At 51.2% G+C, this 18,634-nt stretch overlaps 1 protein-coding gene, 1 non-coding gene and 1 pseudogene across 3 annotated transcripts in view; 1 reads left to right on the top strand and 2 right to left on the bottom strand.

Annotated features, from left to right (window-relative positions):
- Mast1 (microtubule associated serine/threonine kinase 1) overlaps positions 1–18,634 on the top strand; it is a 33,241-nt gene that overhangs the window by 853 nt on the left and 13,754 nt on the right. Inside the window, exons 2-10 of one of the 2 annotated variants that reach the window (XM_028862220.2) lie at positions 7,556–7,587; positions 9,285–9,373; positions 9,747–9,822; positions 13,327–13,405; positions 14,627–14,787; positions 14,940–15,015; positions 15,141–15,350; positions 18,278–18,379; positions 18,456–18,588. In XM_028862220.2, coding sequence (XP_028718053.1) covers positions 7,556–7,587; positions 9,285–9,373; positions 9,747–9,822; positions 13,327–13,405; positions 14,627–14,787; positions 14,940–15,015; positions 15,141–15,350; positions 18,278–18,379; positions 18,456–18,588 — 958 coding nt within the window. Of the gene's footprint in view, positions 1–7,555; positions 7,588–7,791; positions 7,909–9,284; positions 9,374–9,746; positions 9,823–13,326; positions 13,406–14,626; positions 14,788–14,939; positions 15,016–15,140; positions 15,351–18,277; positions 18,380–18,455; positions 18,589–18,634 lie in introns of those variants that run through there. The other variant, XM_028862219.2, reaches the window with a different exon arrangement.
- LOC114687633 lies at positions 1,831–2,288 on the bottom strand (annotated as a pseudogene).
- On the bottom strand, positions 4,603–4,753 carry LOC114687654. Its single transcript, XR_003733693.1, has one exon. It is a non-coding gene; the product is annotated as a U12 minor spliceosomal RNA (small nuclear RNA).

The following is an 18,634-nucleotide window of genomic DNA, read 5'->3' as shown; positions in this document are numbered from 1 at the left end:
ACCCCCCAAGGTAGGTAGGGATTTTGAGGCTGAGAGTGTCCCCTGAGATCTGGGTCTTGCCCTTCTGAGTTCATAAACTAACCTCATAGGGGAAATAATCAATGCTTCACGCCTAGGACTACCTGGAAGCTGGTCCTTCTGAGCCTCCTTGGAGGTCAGCCCCTGCTTGTACTCCAGAATCTAGATTAAATCAGTTGTGATCCCAATCTCTTGTCCAATTGTAGGCTCCCTTAATGCACCATTTCCAAGATCAAGACCACGGAGAAATGACCAGCAGGGCAGGGGGGAAATGAGATTCAGACAGTAAGAAGGACATCCCAGGAGGCTGGCTGCTCCCGATTGGAAAGCTAATTTGCTTTCAAACAGGGTGTCAGAGCCCAGGCTTCTCGACGCCTGCCTCGCTTTCCCTCCTGCTCCCAGGGTAGATCAGGAGTGTGAGTCTTGAGTACGGAGGGAGTTGCGGCAAAGCCAGAGTAAGTACTACAGTGGCTAAGCCGGTCCAAGCCACCCGCTCCTCGCTGAAGGATGGAAGTGGGCGGGGCCTGAACGGGGTGTGTCCCGGTCCTTCAAACAGGCGCCGAATCCCATTGGCTCAACGCCACGCGGGACTCTGTCTCTGACGCAGGACTCCGCCCCCAACCTCTATATTACCGCTCACCCACTCAGCTCAGGACATGCTATAGGCAGGGAATCTCTGCTCTCCAGACTGCAGCCACCATCCCCTTCTGAGCTAGCCACTTCAATGCCTGGGTCCACTCACGCGCATCGGTTCCACCGCTAAGCCAATGTCCCACTATCCCCCAGCGCCAGAGTCGCCTGTGTGCAGTTAGCATCTTAAATAGGAAGAGCTGGTTGTTGGAATGTCCTGCCACAGTACCCTGCCAGGAGAAGCAGGGATAGGGGGGTGGGAGGTCACATGACTCCAAGGATCTAAATTTCTCTTCTTTCTTTACTTTTATCTTTTAATTTTTTTAATGTGTTGACATAGCGTCTCACAGTGTGGCCCCGTCTGTCCTGAAACAAGACCAGGCTGATCTCAAAATCACAAACATTCCCCTGCCTCTGCCTTCCGAATACAAGGAAGATGTACATTTCTGTGGCTCTGGTTTGTCCCTTTTCTCCACTTTGGAATGTTTATGGTGAGCTTGCCGATGTCCATTCTGAGGACTTCTTTCGGTGGTATTTAAGGATTCTTTTCTCTTTCTTTCTTTCTTTCTTTCTTTCTTTCTTTCTTTCTTTCTTTCTTTCTTTCTTTCTTTCTTTCTCTCTTTCTTCTTTTTCTTTTTCTTGTTTTTCAATACAGGGTTTCTCCATGTAGTTTTGGAGCCTGTCCTGGATCTTGGTCTGTAGACTAGGCTGGCCTCGAACTCACAGAGATCCACCTGGCTCTGCCTCCAGAGTGCTGTGATTAAAGCCGTGTGTCACCACCGCCCAGCTATTTAAGGATTCTTTAAGGCTTATCATACCTGTTACAAACGTCTGGAGACCTTGGCCCCAAGGCTGAAAAATCCAGGTCCATTAGTTTTGCTAGGTCCATTAAGGCTGCTTAGCTTGGTAAGCTGAGTCCAATTCACCTCAAACCTGTCATCTGGTCTGGATTTCTGATCACGGTGGCTCCCCGGGGCAGGCTGCCCTTTAACCCTGCCCTGTCTGAATGCCCTTTGCACATGGAAGTGGTAGGATCCTCTGAGACATTTTCTGCTGTGTGGCATGTCTATTAATAACTCTTCTTTTTTTCTTATTAATACAGTATTTATTTGTCTTCTGTCAAACCCTGAGCCAAGCATATTCCCCAGACTTCCTGGGGAGGTACAGGAGAAGGAACATACAGGGCAGATGGGACATGAAAGAGCTATGGGAGGAGGAAGTGGAGACAGCTGCTTCACATGGTGAAGAGGATGAGAAAGGCCACCATTAGGCAGAAGAGCCCCATGGCCTCTGAGAGGGCGAAGCCCAGAATCGCGATGGAGATGAGCTGTTGCTTCAGAGAAGGGTTCCTGGCACACCCAATGATGAGGCTCCCCCAAAAGAGTCCCAATCCCAGCCCCTGATCCAGCCACCCCGACTGTAGCAGCCCCAGCCCCAAGTGTTGCTGTCCCTAGATATGACGCTGCTTTGGAAGCTGCAGCTAGGGATGAGTGAGGTCAGAGGCCGAGGGACTGCCAAGCGGCTGGGGCCCTCGTCTGTCCACGTCTGTGGTCGTCTCCACTGCAGACAGTGGGCGACTCAGCGGCTGAGAGGCTCCTGATCAGGAAGCAGGTGGAGATGAACGTGGAGCAGGCATACATTTTTCAGGGGGGCGGGCCGAGGCAGGAGAGCTGCTCCCAGGGTAGAGAGGATAGAGAGGGTTAATAACTCTTCTTACGACTTACTACTTTGACATTTTTTAGTTTTACTTAAAATTTTTATTACTATTTTTAAATTCATGTGTAAGGATGTTTTGCCTGCATGTATGTCTGTGAACTACCAGTAGCCAAGGATCATGGAGGCCAGAAGAGGGCATTAAATCCTCTATAACTGAAATTTCAGACAGCTGTGAGCTGCCATCTGGGTCCTCTGCAAGAGCAAGTGCTCTAAACTACTCAGCTTTCTTTCTCTGCAGCCGTATTTATTCCGTGTGTGTGTGTGTGTGTGTGTGTGTGTGTGTGTGTGTGTGTGTGTGAATGTATATATGTGTATGTTTGTGAGCGTGTGCCATAACTTTTAGAGGAGATTCTTTCCTTTTACTGTGCGGGTCCTGCGGCTGGAACTTAGGTGACTAGGCTTGTTAGAAAATGCCCATAACAGCTGAGCCTCTCTTCTGCCCTGGACTTACTGCTTGCTGAGCATGCGCCAAGTGCCAGGTACCACCCTAAAATGGTAAAACCTGCATCACCTCACAGACTTCTCTAGGAGACAGGGGTACTTGGGAAGGTCATTTGCCAAGGTCACAAAAGGCAAATCTGGGATTTTTTTTCCCCTCAAGACAGGGTTTCTCTGTGTAACAGCTCTGGCTGTTCTGGATCTCGCTAGTAGACCAGGCTGGCCTCGAACTGACAGAGATCCTCCTGACTCTGCCTCATGAGCACTGGGATCAAAGGCGTGTGTCGCTGCTGCTGCTGCTGCTCTGCTGCTGCTGCCGCCGCCCCCCGCCGCCCCCGCCGCCGCCGCCGCCACCACCACCACCACCACCACCACCACCACCCAGGAAAATTTGGGATTTTAAAGCTAGGTTTTTGTCTCTGAGAGATCATAGAAAGGATTTGGATTTACTTGTTTTTGTACATGTATGTATGTGGTGTGCATGCACGTGTTCATGTGTTGTATGTGTGTGAACACACAGGGATGTGCACATGTGTGTTGAGGCTGGAGGTTGATACCTGCTGTCTTCCTCCACTGTTCTTAGTAACTGACCCCAAAGCTTGATAACATGAGCTAGCCTAGCAAGTCAGTTTGCCCCAGAGATCCCTTATCTCCACTCCAACCCCAGCACTGGGATTGATGGAGACCCCTCATGCCTGTCTAGCATTTGGGTATGTGTTGGGGACTAGAATTCTGATTCTTTTTTTTTTTTCAAAGATTTTGTTTATTTTTATTTATTGAGACAGGGTGTCTCTATGTAGACCAGGCTGGCCTTGAATTCACAGAGATTCGCCTGTCTATACTTCCAGAGTGATGAGATTAAAATTGCACACCAGCATGCCCTGCAAGAAGTATTTTATTTTTAAAGAACTGTTTTAGTCACCACATGTCTGTGTGTATTTGCACATGAATACCAGTGCCCACAGAGGTCAGAGGTATGGGATCCCTCTGGAGCTTGGGTTACAGGCAATTGTGGGCCACCTGTAGTGGGTGCTGGGAATTGAACTCAGGTCTTCAGGAAGAGCAGTATGTGCTCTTAACCACTGAGCATCTCTCCAGCCATGGAATTCTGGGTCTTGAACTCATCATTAAGGTCCTTATCCACTGGGAAGTCTCACCAGCATCTTAACGTGCTTTTTTCTCCTTCAAAAGCCTCGTTGAAGCAAGGCATGCTAGCTCACATCTACATCTCAGTACCTGGGACGTGGAGACAGTTCAGTGACAGCGTGGCTACCTTGTTTCAGAACAAATCTTTTGAAACCTTCACCCAAATCTTTCCACCCACACTGCTACTCAGCCTGTGAAAGACCCTGGTGACAAGATGGTGGTCACTGATCCCACTGCGCTCATCTCAAAAGGGTTGAGACAATGTAACAACGTCTACCTTCTTTTCTTTTTTTTGTTTGGTTTTGGTTTTGGTTTTTCCAAGACAGGGTGTTGTATTTTAAAAATGGCACGGTGGCGGCCTTGGCGGGTGGAGCCAAGGGGCTCCGCAGATAACGCTCACATGAAAAGTTTTATTATTAAAGGGAGAAGGGAAGAGAGGGAAGAGAGAGAGAAAGAAGTGGGGGGGGGAGATGCACCTGCCCTCCTGGCAAGAGAAAGGAAGGAAGAAGAGAGAGAAGGGGAGGGTTTTTTCTCTCTTTTTTTTGGGGGGGGGAATAAACACAATTTATTTGGAAGACAGCCCTGACCACACAGGACAGTCTCAGGACAACTGTGCAGACAGCTTGTCAACTTTCTGACTTTCTTTATAGGGATTGGGCAGACTACTGCACCCAGGCATCCCGCAAAGTAGGAGGGTCGCCTTATGGGGTATCCTTTACCGGCTCAAAAATTCTTCTCACATTAGCAGTGAGGACTCCAGCATCACCCCGAATCGTTATTTTCCTTACTCATAAGTTTAAGGCATGAGGGGTTTTCTTTTAAAGAGGGCTTTACATAAGATGTTGTTTTCAGGACTCTGGGTGGGTCCCCAAGGGGCAGATCTGAATGCTAACACAGGTTTCTCTGAGTACCCGACTGTCCTGGCAATCTCGCTGTAGACTAGGCTAGCCTCTGCTTCCCAAGTGCTGAGATAAAAGATGTGTGCCAACACCACCTCGCCCTCCTTTTCATTTTTTAAAAAGATTTATTTATTTATTTTTTATAATAAATCTTTTCAAAAATTTTTATTTGTATTTTATGTATGGTGCTCTGCATGTATACCTACATGCCAGAAGAGGGCATCAGATCCTATTATAGATGATTGTGAGCCATCATGTTGCACATGGATTTTTCATGTCCCACCAGTTGGCTCCTACATAACCACACACTGAGACCTAATATTAATTATAAATGATTGGCCGATAGCTCAGGCTTGTTACTAACTAGCTCTTACAACTTAAATTAACCTATATTTCTTATCTAAGTTCTACCATGTGGCTCATAGCTTGTTACCTCATTTTCTACACATCCTTCTTCCTCTGTGTCTGACTCCCCACTCCTGAGACTCTGCCTTTCTTCTTCCCAGCATGCTCCTAGTCTGGCTCTCCCACCCAATCACTTCCTTCCCAGCCATAGACCAGTCAGCTCTTTAATTAACCAATGAGAGTAACATATATTTTCAGTGTACATAAACTGTGCCACCATGCATATATATATGAAATATGAAATATATTAAATTAAAGAGCTTTTGGCTCCTCTCAAAGTCCCATTTACCATGCTACCCCAAATCTGTGAGTAGGCCTTGAGTGGGCAGAGCTGTTGGGATGTAAGAAGTCATTCATTTCTTTATTCATGCTTGAGACACTTAAGCTGCCTCTCATCTCCAGGTCTTTATCCTTGCAGTCACCTATACACTCTCTCTACAGATCCTTCATGGCTGCTCCTTCTTTCCTTCCTTTTACAAAGAATGTGTGTGTGTGTGTGTGTGTGTGTGTGTGTGTGTGTGTGTGTGTGTGTGTGCTTGGTGGGTGCCTGTCATGAACATGAGGCACATGTGGAGGTCAGAGGATAACTTCTGTAAGTCATTCTCTCCTTCTACCATGTAGGTCCCAGGGACCAAACTCATGTTCTCAGACTCAGTAGCTCAAACCACTGGCTCATCTTGCAAGCCACTTTTCCCTTTTTCTTTTCTTTTTTGAGACAGGATCTCAGTACATAGCCTTGAACTCACTATGTAGCTAAGGATAATGTTGAACACTATTTTTATTTATGTTTATGTGTGTCTTGCCTGCATGTATGTCTGCGCACTATGTGTGTGCAGTGCCCACAGAGGCCAGAAGACAGCATCAGATCCCCGGAACTGCAGTTACAGACATCTGTGTGCTGCCATGGGTGCTGGGAACTGAAGCTGGGTCCTCTGCAAGAACAACCAAGTGTTTTTAAGCACTGAGCTGTTTCTCCACTGCCTACTTCTGTAACGCTCTTATTTAATATCTGCGGGTTATTGTTTTTAAAGATATTATCTATGATCTTGTTATGGAGTCCAGGACAGTCTTGATTTCAAGAACATCCTGCCTCAGCCTTCTGAGTAGTTGGAATAGCAAGCAAGTACATCTAAATGCATTTTCCCAAAGGCCAAGCACTCATTTTTCTTATTAACTGCCATGTTCCCAGTGTCTAGCATTAAGACCTGATGTTCAAGAAATGTGTTTATTTATTTACCTAAGACAGGGTCTCACCGTATAGCTCTGGGTGACCTGGAACTCAGTGTGTAGATCAGTCTTGCCTCAATGCAGAGAGATCCTCTTGCTTCTACTTCCTGTGTGCTGGAATTAAAGGTGTGCATCTCCACCAGCAGCAAGAAATATTCCTGGGTGGGGGACCTTGTAGTTGTTTGTGTGTGTGACAGTGTGAGTGTAGAAGTGCACAGCTTTCTTTTTTCTTTTTTCTTTTTTTTTTTTTTTTTCTCGAGACAGGGTTTCTCTTGTGTAGCTTTGCACCTTTCCTGGAACTCACTCTGTAGCCCAGGCTGGCCTCGAACTCACAGAGATCCGCCTGCCTCTGCCTCCCGAGTGCTGGGATTAAAGGCGTGTGCCACCACTGCCCGGCCGTGCACAGCTTTCTTTTGGAGTGGGTTCTCTCTTTCTACAGTGTGGGTCTTAGGAGTCCACCTCAAGTGATCAAGCTTGCTGGCCACTGGGCCCTCAAGAAATATTTTTTCATGGCTGAGAGTATGGCTCAACTGAGAGAGTACACAAAGGCCTGGGTTTGATATTCAGAACCATATAAACAGGGTGTGGAGGAGCATGCCTGTAATGCCAGTGCTGAGGAGGGGTAGCGGCAGGATCAGAAGATCAAGGTTATCCCTCAGCTACACAGCAAGTTCAAGACCAGCTTGGACCTGAGACCCTGTCCAGAACAAAGAACAAAGTTTTACAAATACTGTCATGGTGGCTCACGACTGTGATCTGAGCACTTGGGAGGTGCGGCACTAGGATCTCTGGTTGGAGAACAGCCTGAGTGAGTTCCAAGCCATCCTGCGCTCGAGTGAGAGTCTGTCTTGTCAGAAAGCAAACAAAACTTTATTGGCATGAACATGCTTGCAGATGTCCAGTTGGGTCTATTTCTTGTGCACTTGACCCTGTTTTGGTTCCGGGGAATCAGGAAGGCAAGGGTGACATGGTGATGCTGATTGACGCTCTTGCTCCTTAGGTGAGTGGAGCCGCATTGTGGGCAGTGGCCATATGTCCACGCTGACCTCCATCCCTTTTACCCCTTTTTCTTCCAGAAGGATTTGCCCCTGCCCCGGAAAAGCAGCAGGTGAGCCTTGGGGGAAAGATGCCCGGGATGCTGCCCCAGGTAGGGGCACCAGGCGTGCACGCGGGCGGGGCCTCGCGCGGCGACACCCCGTAGCGCCCCCTCGCGACTGGCCGCAGCAGCAGGGCCCTCCCCTCCCCCGCCCTCCCCTGGCCGCCGCTGCGGCTCCAGCCTCCGCCCAGCGCACTCGCTCCCCGCGCTGCCGCTGCCGCACCTGCCACCATGTCGCCGCCGCCGGGTCATGTCTGACTCTCTCTGGACTGCGCTTTCCAATTTCTCGATGCCCTCCTTCCCCGGCGGCAGCATGTTCCGCCGCACCAAGAGGTAGACCCCCACCCCCAGACCCTGTCCTGGCCCCCCGGGTGAAGCCGCCCCGCCGGCTGCTGCGGCAGGGCGGGGCCGGGATGCTGCTCTCTGTCCAGCTGCGCCAGAGGTGTCCCCGCTGTGCCCTCCCGCAGGGGATGGGGTTGAACGCGGGCGGTGCGGGCCGGGCCGTGCTGCTGGAGACTGGAAAGGCCTGAGCTGGGGACAGGGGTCGTGCCGGCGGGGGGTTGCAGCGCCTTTGTTTGCAGACGCTGTGGGCTCAGGCGGCCCGGTGGGGGTAGGGGCCGCGGGGAGGGGGGGCTTGGCACCCTCAGAACAATAGCCGCAGCCTGGCCTCCCCCCCGCCCCCATCCGCGTGCTCTTGGACAAGCTAATATGCTCAGTCACTGCGGCTGAGGGCGTAGGGGCTGGAGCTACTGGGGGCTCCTCTTCTGCAGCTGCTAGGCGGAGGAAAGGGGGGGGGTCGTTATCACTGCACGGACCCTCCCAACTCGAACACAGGCTCACACTGAAAATAGTGACACGGCGTCACACAGAACATGACCACACTCACACAACCCTAGTGTCTCCGATACACTGGGAGGCACCACAGATACTCAGGCACAGGTCAAAGCCATGGACAAATGGGGTCACCTCCTGTGTCTCACACAGACACACACACATGGTGCATTTCTAGTAGAATGCCACATGCAAGACCACCCACCAAACACGGTGCTCCCATCCAAGATACACAGATCTATTTTTAGGATAACACATCCATGCACCTAACACTATCACAACAGCTGTATCACATTGACATCAGGATAAAGAGACACAGGGACTTCTGCAGAGGCAAGGACACACAGTCACATAGCACGTACCCGTCTGGTACATAGTTGCATGCTTGGATGTGCCCAGTGTCACATACAGTGATGGGAACACACAGTGATGGACACACACAGCCAGTGTCTCTCACGCTGATAACCGCACATCTGCAGCTGAAGTCACGCACCATGCGGGAGTGACAGTCGTGTACAAGCTGTGCTTCTCGCTGCACCACACATGCAGAAAGATGTGTTGTCACACAGATAGCATACATGACATACCACTGTCCCTCAGTGTGGGTCTCATACAGTGGGTGCCTCGTGTGTCTACATACTGTGAATGTTATGGGCATCTCAAGGACACAGGCATTCAGGATCACTAATGGTGTCACCGTGACTGTCAGGCCATAACTGACACAGACCTCACGGAGCTGCACACGAGTCACACTCTACCCTGGAAGTGTCACACACTGGCTGCAGCATGGAAGAGAAGTGAGGATCTGGAATTGGCTTCATAGGCTCACACTCAAAGGTCTGGGGCCTCTCTCGATCCCTGCTCTCCTTCCCTGGCAGTTGCCGCACCAGTAACCGGAAAAGCCTCATCCTGACGAGCACTTCGCCGACCCTGCCGCGACCCCACTCCCCACTGCCAGGCCACTTAGGTGAGACAAAGATGCAGCCTGGGTACTTGTGGATTTAGACCATAGGAGGCGGGGCCACAGCCGGGCGTGGCCATCTCTGTATGGGCGGGGCCACTCTAGATGGATGGCGAGGATGCTCCCGGTTTAGAGTTGGACAGGGTAGAGGCAGGAAGGAGGGGCCAGAGCTGAGGGGCGGAGCCTTCTTAGAGGAGGCTGAATAGGCACCTAGGTAGGTTCAGTGACTCGAACCCCCCTAAAAAATTTGCAGAGGCGGGGCCACTGCAAAAGGGGCGTGGTCTACCATATATGCACAGGCCTGCATCAGAAGGGTGAGCTGTCCCTAGCAACCTATTTTGGTGATCAGAAGACCCTAAAGCTCTCCTTTCTCTCGCAGGTAGCAGTCCCCTGGATAGTCCCCGCAACTTCTCTCCCAACACCCCCGCCCATTTCTCGTTTGCTTCCTCCCGAAGGTGAGTCCCTCCCCTGAGGGCCCCAGAACTCGGTGCGATCCTCCCCATCCACCGTCTGGGCCACCATCTGTTCTTGTCCTAATTGCACCCGAGTAGCCTCTGGGGACCAGTGGAAGGGCCTCAATGTCCTAGCTGGAAAAGCCACTAGAATTCAAGGAGGAGCTTTGAAAAAGGTGGAGCCAATCACTGTTCCAGAATGGAGAGGAGGGAAACTGCTAGCGCTCTGGGGCCCCAGGGTCGTCCTCCTCCTAGCCTTGCGCGCTTGGCCGAGCGTTTCCATAGCAACAGAACAGGGCTGTCAAGATGAGGTGCGCAAGCGCACACTGCACACCGCCCATCCAGGGCCTCAGTCCCTCCAGCGGGGGAGGGTGGCTAGGGCATTTTCTCAACCTTCCAAAAGGTAAGATGTTGCGTTTGCCTCCCAGGTTCTCTCGCGGTGGATTTAAATGAATCTTCTTGGGGACCATAATGAAAAGTGGGGAGGGGCGGGGAGTTCCTGCTTTTTGTGGAGAGTCATTGGGATCTTTGCACCAGGAGTGAATTTGGGGTGACTTTTCTTTAGCTGTATTTATGGTTAGGAACCTGAAAGGAACAGTCGTATGGGATGAAGGACACCCCGTTTCTGTCCTTAGCATGATGAGACGGTGAGGCAGGAAAGAAAGAGGACAGGAGTCATTGCGAAGACTGATGAAAGCTGTAGGGAAGCTGGGGATAGAGAATGGCTTCCTGGAGGGGGAGGGGATCCCCTTTCAACAGTAGTAGAACTTAGCTGAAGGAAATGGGGAGCCAAGCATGACTCTGGGTTTGTTCTGTGTAGAAAGAGGCCAGAGCCCACCCTATCAGGGTGTATGTTTATGGGACTGGCCATCTGAGTGCCGGTGTGGGTGTGAGCAAGCATGAGTGACCTACACACGCTTTGGAATGTGCATCTGTATGTACTGTAGGCTTGTAGATGTGAGTTAAAGGAGGACACCCCCACCTCTGGATCTCTGAGGCATGTGTAGCCTGTGTGGGAGTGGGAATGTGTGTGTGTGTGTGTGTGTGTGTGTGTGTGTGTGAAGCTTGTGCCTGTGTGCATCAATGAATGGATGTCAGTGGGACTGGATGAGTTTGTGGTCCTGTGTGAGTGGGAATGTATGTGAGTGTATGTCTGTGACATAATATCTATGGGAGGGAGTTCTGGCCTGTGTGCATCAATGGGTGTGGGCATCAGTGTGACTGGATGAGTGTGTAGCTGTGTGGGAGTTTGACTGTCTGACAGTGAATGAAAGTCTCGAATGTGTAGCTGCATGAAGAGAAAGCACAGAGTGTGTGAGTCAGGATGCAGCTCTATGTGTGTCAGTGTGAGTCTTGGCTCTCTTGTGTACACCTTTATGTCACTGTCTGCTTGGGCATGTGAGTGTGCGTTAGTGTGTGAGAGTACAATGTTTGGGTTCATGTGCCGGGCTGTGAATACTCACAACTGCCTTTAATGAGGAGTACTGAGTGTGGGACCGAGAACTGGAATTTACCCTTTTCTTCTTAGTTTTTCTTTGTAGCCCCGGCTGTCCTGGAACTCAAGCTGTAGCTCAGACTGGCCTTGAACTCACAGAGATCTACCTGCCTCTGCCTCTGCCTCCTGAATGCTGGGATTAAAGGCATGTTCCACCATGCCTGGCTGAGCGTTGGAATCTTCTTTCCTTCCTTCCTTCCTTCCTTCCTTCTTTCTTTCTTTCTTTCTTTCTTTCTTTCTTTCTTTCTTTCTTTCTAAAGCAGGGTTTCTCTGTGTAGCCCTGGCTGTCCTGGAACTCACTCCGAAAACAGGCTGGCCTTGAGAGAGCTTAAATTTTTAAAAATATTTTAAATTTCATTTTATTTTGTGTGTGTGTGTACATCACTTGAGTGCCTGGCACCCTCTGAGGTCAGAAGAGGGCACCAGATCTCCTGGAACTGGAGTTATAGAAGCATGGAGTCACTATGTAGATGCTGGGGACTGAACCCAGGTCCTCTGCAAGAGCAACAAGTACTCTTAACTACTGACCTATCCAGCTCCAACAGTCTGAATTTTTGCATGTGTTTTGTTTTGTTTGGGACAAGGTCTCATGTAGCTTAGGGTGGCTACAACTTGCCCTGTAACGGAGGATGATATTAACCTCTTCCACTAAGAGTCTCCTTCATATCAAGCAGCTGTTTTTGCAGATGTTTGCCAGCACATCACACACACACACACCTTTTCTCTCACAATTTTTTTTGAGACAGGGTCTTACTATTGTAGCCCTGTTTGGCCTAGAACTGGCTCTGTACACCACCTGGCCTTGAACTCACAGAGATCCCCCTGCCTCTGCCACCCAAGTGCTGGGATTAAAGGTGTGCACAGCCATCACCAGTCCTGACTTTTTTCTTTACATGTATTTCTTTATTTGTATATGTCATACACTCATGTGTATGTGTGCCAGAGTGTGTGGTGGAGCTCATGTGGAGGACAGAGGACAACTGTCAGGAGTCGGTCCACTCTGTCCACCTACCATGGGTTCCAGGAACGAAGCTCAGGTCATCAGGCTTTCAAGGCTCATTTCCCTACTGAGTCATCTCACTGGCCCTCGTTTTGTTTTTTTTAATTTTTCAGATTTATATGTTTTGTATATGACTGCCTGTAGGTCTGTGCATCATGTGCACTACTGGTGCCTGCAGGGTTCAGAAGGATCAATTCCTGAGTCCCTGGAATTAGAGTCACAGATGGTTGTGAGCCACCATGTATGTGCTGGGCACTGAACCTGGGGTCTTTGCAAGATCAACAAGTGCGTTTTTTTTTTTTGTTTTGTTTTGTTTTGGGACAAAGTTTCTCTGTGTAGCCCTGGCTGTCCTGGAACTCACTCTGTAGTCCAGGCTGACCTCAAACTCACAGAGATCCTCCTGCCTCCACTTTCTGAGACTGAGGATCCCAGTCATGTCCCAGTCCATCAGGCTCAGTCTGTGAACCCAACCAAACTAGGCACATGCACATGAGTGGTTGTAGCTATACTATGAGGGGAATTCTGTGTGAACAAGACTGTACAGGTCCAAGTCAGGGTATCACTGGGTTTGTTAGAGGTAGGATTCTTTTTGTCTGAGAAGATGCCTGGGGGTCTTCTCTGAGAGATTTCTTGTGGGAGTTTCTTGGAGTTAGATTCTGGGGTCCTTGGGGATGATTTATTTGTGTTAGCTTCTTCGTATTGTATTGTTATCATTTCGGATGTAAGAGATTGGCCTTGCACATGCTAAGAGAGCTCTCTATGGCTGAGCCACATCCCTAGCTCCCTTTGGATGGGCTTTTCCAATCCCTCCTGTGTCCCAAGGAGAGGGATTCTTCCTCCAAGATCCTGGCACCTGGCTTAAAGATGCCACTGTTACCGTTTTACTCTGCAAGCCGTAGGTATCTGAGGATCCCCATCCCCCATACCCACGCTGGTCATGGCCAGTGGCGCCTCTCACTCCAGGAGTGAGGGGATCCCTGACAGAGCTCTGAGCAACTTGGTTGGGTTCCAGGGCGGATGGACGCCGCTGGTCGCTTGCTTCGCTCCCTTCCTCTGGCTATGGCACCAACACACCCAGCTCAACCGTTTCCGTGAGTATGTGGAGGTGGGTGGATGGGTGGGTAGGGACTGAAGTGACTCCGTGAAGACCAGCAGTCCCAGATGGACTGAGAGGCTGGTTTCACTGCCCTTTATGAGTGTCCACTTGTCCATCCATTAGAGCTTTTCCCCGGGGCCCATCTCTGCTCTCACTGCATTTTCCCAGGAACCTACACATTTCTTGTTATCCATGATGACACAGTCTTGGGGAATGAAGGCAGGTGCCCAAGTGTCTTTAGCTGGCCAGAGCCAGGCCACCATGGCTTCTACCTAGAGCCCATTTGCTTACACACTGGACACCTCAAAAATCTCTCTTTCAACGCCCTTCAGAGACACAGTTCTGATTCTCTTATCCATCCACTGCTATGGTGATTTACAAGCATGGATACATGATCACATGACTTGCAAGGCTTCCTGGAAGAAGTGGTTGAAACCAAGACAAAGGATCAGCTTGAATGGGGAGGGATTGGGAGTGAGATGTTCAAGAGGCCAGCAGCCTGGTCAACTCCATAAGGCCTCAGAAAACAGGAAACAGCTGCAAGTTGAAGCTCACTGTGTTATGCAGTTATACAGTTGGTTGAGGTGGCGTGGGCCTGTAATCCCAGCTGGGGAGTCTGAGATAGGGATGTCAGCAGGAGTTCAAGGCCAGCCTGAGCTACATGAGACCCTACTTCAATTCCTCACCACCACCAGAGAGAGATAGAGAGGCAGACAGACAGACAGACAGACAGAAAGGAAAGAGACAAATCAGGGCTTGATCCCCAGTACCACGTAAGAAAGCATGAAGGAAGTCGGCAAGGGAAGAAAGCTAGCTATCCAGCCAAGACTTGGAGCCGAGCAAGTGATTCACAGAGGAAAGACCCAAGCCTGGAAAACAGCTAATGCCAAGGCCCTGGGGCAGAAGCACATCTGGCATGTTCAAGGACCAGCAGGACCAGTAGGATGGAACAGAGCAGGCAAAGGGGGGCCGGAGGAGACCATGGCACAGGACCGCGTGGTCTAGGGGAAGGCCTCGAGGATACACTGCGCCACGGATGCTTCTGCAGGACAGTATCCCCCATCCCCTTGGTATTTTGAGATAGGATCTCAGTGTAACCGAAGCTAGCCTCAAACTCTGTCCCTTAAGTTCTGGGATCACCGAAGGGAGCCAGACCTGGGTGAGTGCTGTGTTGCTCTCCCGGCGGCTGTGACTCCCCGCTCCCCGCTCTCCGCAGTCGTCCTGCTCCTCTCAGGAGCGCCTCCATCAACTACCCTACCAGCCCACGGTGGACGAGCTGCACTTTCTGTCCAAGCATTTCGGCAGCACCGAGAGCATCACGGACGAGGATGGTGGCCGCCGCTCCCCCGCGGTGCGGCCCCGCTCTCGGAGCCTCAGGTAGGCGGGCACCGAATCTCCTTTTTGGAGGGTTGGGGTTTGGTGCATGACCTGAAACCCTCGGCCCTAGGAAAGTGAGAGAGAAGTGCGCGCCGGAGTGGCGGGCAGCAGGGAGGCAGGGTGCTGGACAGGAAAGACTTCTTTCCCTGCAGCCCCGGCCGCTCCCCCTCCTCCTACGACAACGAAATCGTGATGATGAACCACGTGTACAAGGAGCGGTTCCCGAAGGTGAGACCCCACCCCCCCACGACCACCCCTAGCTCGCTTGCGCACCTGGGCTCCGCGCGCCCCCTAGCGGCCGGCGCGCGCGGCGCAGGCTCCGGTGACCACAGCATCCTTGTACCGCTGCCCAGGCCACCGCGCAGATGGAAGAGAAGCTGCGGGACTTCGCCCGTGCCTACGAACCTGACAGCGTGCTGCCGCTGGCCGACGGCGTGCTCAGCTTCATCCACCACCAGATCATTGAACTGGCTCGAGACTGCCTTACCAAGTCCCGCGATGGGCTCATCACCACGGTCTACTTCTACGAACTGCAGGAAAACCTGGAGAAGCTGCTGCAGGACGTGAGTGTCAATCGCTTCAGGCCCCGCCCACGAGCCGGGCAGGCCCCGCCCACGAGCCGGGCAGGCCCCGCCCGGTTCCTACACGGGCGAAGCGGGAGACTGGGAGGTGGAAAACAAGGATATTGTGGTTCCCACTCTAGGTCTGATGGAGGAGCTGGAATTTATCTCCTTAGCGGCCCTTCAGTTGTTTCAGCAACTGTCACCCCCTCCGGTGGCCTCCTAGACCCTTCCCCCTCCCCCTCACTGGGAATTGAACCCTGTGAACTAGTGACCTAGAACATTTGAGGCAAATGCTCTATAACTGAGCTACATTTCCAGTCCTTGTTTATTTGTCTGTTTCCTTTTTCTTTTCGTTCAAGATAGGGTACTGGGGAGTGCAGGTGGGCCTCTGACTTGCCATGTAGCCAAGGATGGCCTTGAACTCCAGAACCTCCAGCTTCCTCCTATTGAGTGCTGGGATTACAGTCTTATGCCACCACTTCCGGTTTATGAGATGCTGGGATGCAACAACCCAGGCCTCTGCACGCCAGGAGAGCACGCTATCCACTAAGCTACATCCCTAGTTCATACTAAGTTGCCCACTAACTGGCCTTCAAATCACTGATAACCCAAGCAGGTCTGAATCTGGCATTTTCCTGTCTCAGCTTCCTGAACAGCTGGAGTCACGGCCTGCAGCGCCACACCCGTGTGCTTTCTAACTCTGCGCACACGACACATTCTATGTATTTGCACTTGTCTTCCTTCTCGGTTTTCCTACTGCAGTGTCAGCCCTGCAGCTGGGCACAGGGGTGTCCTGTGTGGTGCCGAGTTCACAGCAGGTGCTCAACAAATACACGTCTCTGGGGGCATTGTCAGAGGGTTCGTCTAAGGTGTGTCAGCCCCAGGTTCCGTCCCTAGCACCACACACACACACACACACACACACACACACACACACACACACACACACACACACACACACACACACTCACGTCATTGGATGAACCTGCTGTGGCAGCACACACGTCGTTCCCGCACTAGGGAAGCCTAGGCAAGAACATCCCAAGTTCCAGGCCAGCGTGGCCTACACACAGAGACCTTGCCTATGAATGAATGAGTGAATTAATTAATGAATTAAGTGGATGTATGAATAACAGTAAACAAAATAATATCCCGTCCAAGTTAAGGATCGCTGTGAGCACTTACTGTGTGCTGGGGCACAGGTGGACAGAACACAAGTGTCCTTGCCTTCCTGGGTGGAAATACTAGTGCAGGGATCATGGAAACAGGTCAGGGATCATGAGAGCGGCTGGCATTTGGGGCTAAGAAGGAAAGAAATCCGTGACTGGGTGCCTTATCAAGAGTCCTCAGGAGGGCTCTCTGGGGACGTGACATAGAAATTGGGACAAGAATAATAAGTAGACAGCATCTGTGGAAAGAACCAGAAGGAGTGTGCCCTGAGCAGAGGAAACAGTAAGCTTTGTGTTCGATCTGTTTTCAGTGCTCACTCTGAGCTTTATTAATGCCATTTAACTCTGTGCCCAGAAGTAGACAAGGTGATTTGCTCACTCTTTTCTTATTTTTTAATTTTATTTGTTTTGTTTTTAAAGATTCATTTGTGTACTTTGTTTTTATATTTATTTATTTATTTATTTATTTATTTATTTATTTATTTATTTATTTATTTATTTATTATGTCTACAGTGTTCTGCCTGCACACCAGAAGAGGGCACCAGATCTCATTACAGGTGGTTGTGAGCCACCATGTGGGTGCTGGGATTTGAACTCAGTACCTCTGGAAGAGCAGTCAGTGCTCTTAACCTCTGAGCCATCTTAGCCCCACTTGAGTATTTCATGTGTATGGGTGTTTTTCCTGCATGTGTGTCTGTGCATGAGTGTGTGCACTGTCCAGAGAAGCCAGGATCCCCTCAAACTGGAATTACAGAAGTTGTTGAACCGCAGGGGTACAAGGTATTAAACCTGCACCTCTGCAAGAGCAGCCACTGCTCTTAACTGCGGGTGTCTCCAGTCCCTCATTTTCACTTTAAATTTTATTTATTATTTGTATGGGGGGACACAGTGGACAACTTCCCTCTTTCCACCGTGGGTTCTGGGAATCAAACTCCGGTTGTAAGGCTTGTGTGGGAAGCCTTAACCTGCTGAGCCCGCTCCCTGACTGCCACCCCTACCCCAGTGTGCGTGTGTGCGTGTGTGTGCGCGTGTGCGCGCGCGTGCGTGCATGTGTGTGTGTGTGCACGAGCGTGTGTGTGCCCTCTCCCTGACTGCCACCCCTACCCCAGTGTGTGTGTGTGTGCGCACGTGTGTGTGTGTGTGTGTGTGTGCACGAGCGTGTGTGTGTGTGTGTGTGTGTGTGTGTGTGTGTGTGTGCCCGCTCCCTGACTGCCACCCCTACCCCAGTGTGTGTGCATGTGTGCGTGTGTGTGTGCACACGAGCGTGTGTGTGCCCTCTCCCTGACTGCCACCCCTACCCCAGTGTGTATGCATGTGTGCGTGCGTATGTGTGTGTGTAGGATAAAGCCTAGGTAAGCAGGTCCTCCTCTGCCACTGAGCTACACCTGTAGCTCCAAGATGTGTGGGCCACTCACTTTAATAAACACAGCCTTGGAACGGTAGAACTGGTGATCCCCTCAAGCCCACAGTGGGCAACATCCTACTCCCCAAAGATGTCCTCGGGCCCTCACATGTGAACCATGACACACACATTCCTACACCCGTGCACACCTTACATGCACAATAATAGATGAGCATTACTTTGGACAGGGTCTCACTTGCTATGTAGACAGAGCTGGGCTTACACCCACAGTTCTCTTCTGTAAATGCGACATCGCGTGCTCTGTGCAGCCCCAGGGCCTGGAGAGCCTGGTCTGGGAGAGAGGCCTGGCCGACAGATGACTTGGGAACCCATTCCTTCCTTTCCTCCACTCCAGGCCTACGAACGCTCTGAGAGCTTGGAGGTGGCCTTCGTCACTCAGCTGGTGAAGAAGCTGCTCATAATCATCTCTCGCCCTGCAAGGCTTCTGGAGTGCCTGGTGAGGGGCTGCTCGAGGGGGATGGGGGATGGGATGGCCCTCAGTGGGCAGCAAGCTAAGCCCATCCCTGCCCCAGGAATTCAACCCAGAAGAGTTCTACCACCTGCTGGAGGCCGCTGAAGGACATGCCAAGGAGGGCCACCTGGTCAAAACTGACATCCCCCGCTACATCATCCGGCAGCTGGGCCTCACCCGGGACCCCTTTCCAGGTGTGTGAGGGGCCTGAGGGGGTGGGCTGAGCAGCCGGGCAGCCAC

Source organism: Peromyscus leucopus, chromosome 5, assembly GCF_004664715.2.
Source record: "Peromyscus leucopus breed LL Stock chromosome 5, UCI_PerLeu_2.1, whole genome shotgun sequence".
Classification (NCBI taxonomy): Eukaryota; Metazoa; Chordata; class Mammalia; order Rodentia; family Cricetidae; genus Peromyscus; species Peromyscus leucopus.
Note: the sequence above shows the minus strand (reverse complement) of the source record. Positions and strands in the feature narration are given on the sequence as shown.